The sequence below is a fragment of the Rhinopithecus bieti genome, unplaced genomic scaffold (assembly GCF_001698545.2).
Source record: "Rhinopithecus bieti isolate Rb0 unplaced genomic scaffold, ASM169854v2 scaffold_40853, whole genome shotgun sequence".
NCBI lineage: Eukaryota > Metazoa > Chordata > Mammalia > Primates > Cercopithecidae > Rhinopithecus > Rhinopithecus bieti.
In genome coordinates, this window is record NW_016816555.1 from 1 (window position 1) to 823 (window position 823).

At 49.7% G+C, this 823-nt stretch overlaps 1 protein-coding gene across 1 annotated transcript; it reads left to right on the forward strand.

The window, feature by feature from the left end:
* The first annotated feature begins 6 nt into the window (after positions 1–6).
* On the forward strand, positions 7–817 carry LOC108517168 (transcription elongation factor A protein-like 3). Its single transcript, XM_017854961.1, is given in 2 exon segments — positions 7–532; positions 534–817. Coding segments are annotated over 2 exon segments (552 nt in total). The 5' UTR covers positions 7–10; the 3' UTR covers positions 564–817.
* The last annotated feature ends 6 nt before the right edge of the window (positions 818–823 follow it).

Sequence of the window (823 nt, forward strand, 5' to 3'; positions counted from 1 at the left end):
AAATCTCGACATGGAAAAACCCTACAATAAAAATGAAGGAAACCTGGAAAACGAGGGAAAGCCAGAAGATGAAGTAGAGCCTGATGATGAAGGAAAGTCAGACGAGGAAGAAAAGCCAGACGTGGAGGGGAAGACAGAATGCGAGGGAAAGAGAGAGGATGAGGGAGAGCCAGGTGATGAGGGACAACCGGAAGATGAGGGAAGCCAGGAAAAGCAGGGCAAGTCCGAAGGTGAGGGCAAGCCACAAGGCGAGGACAAGCCAGCCTCCCAGGCAAAGCCAGAGAGCCAGCCGCGGGCCGCGGAAAAGCGCCCGGCTGGAGATTATGTGCCCCGGAAAGCAAAAAGAAAAACGGACAGAGGGACGGACGATTCCCCCAGGGACTCTCAGGAGGACTTACAAGAAAGGCATCTGAGCAGTGAGGAGATGATGAGAGAATGTGGAGATGTGTCAAGGGCTCAGGAAGAGCTAAGGAAAAAACAGAAAATGGGTGGTTTTCATTGGATGCAAAGAGATGTACAGGATCCATTTGCCCCAAGGGGACAACGGGGTGTTAGGGGAGTGAGGGGTGGAGGTAGGGGCCAAAGAGGCTTACACGATATCCCATACCTTTAATGCCTTTGGCCTTCCATTCTGACTTCTCTGATGAGATTATTGCCAACCCTGCTTTCCCTGGTAGATATTTGCCAGGCCCAATGCTCTAACCTTAAGCTGATATTTTTGCTTTAGATGTCAATCTCATTACCAGCAGCCTTTTGACCCAACTACAGTGCTCTATATTTTAGTAGAGGATTTTCACCCATGTGCATGGAAAAGATGTTCATG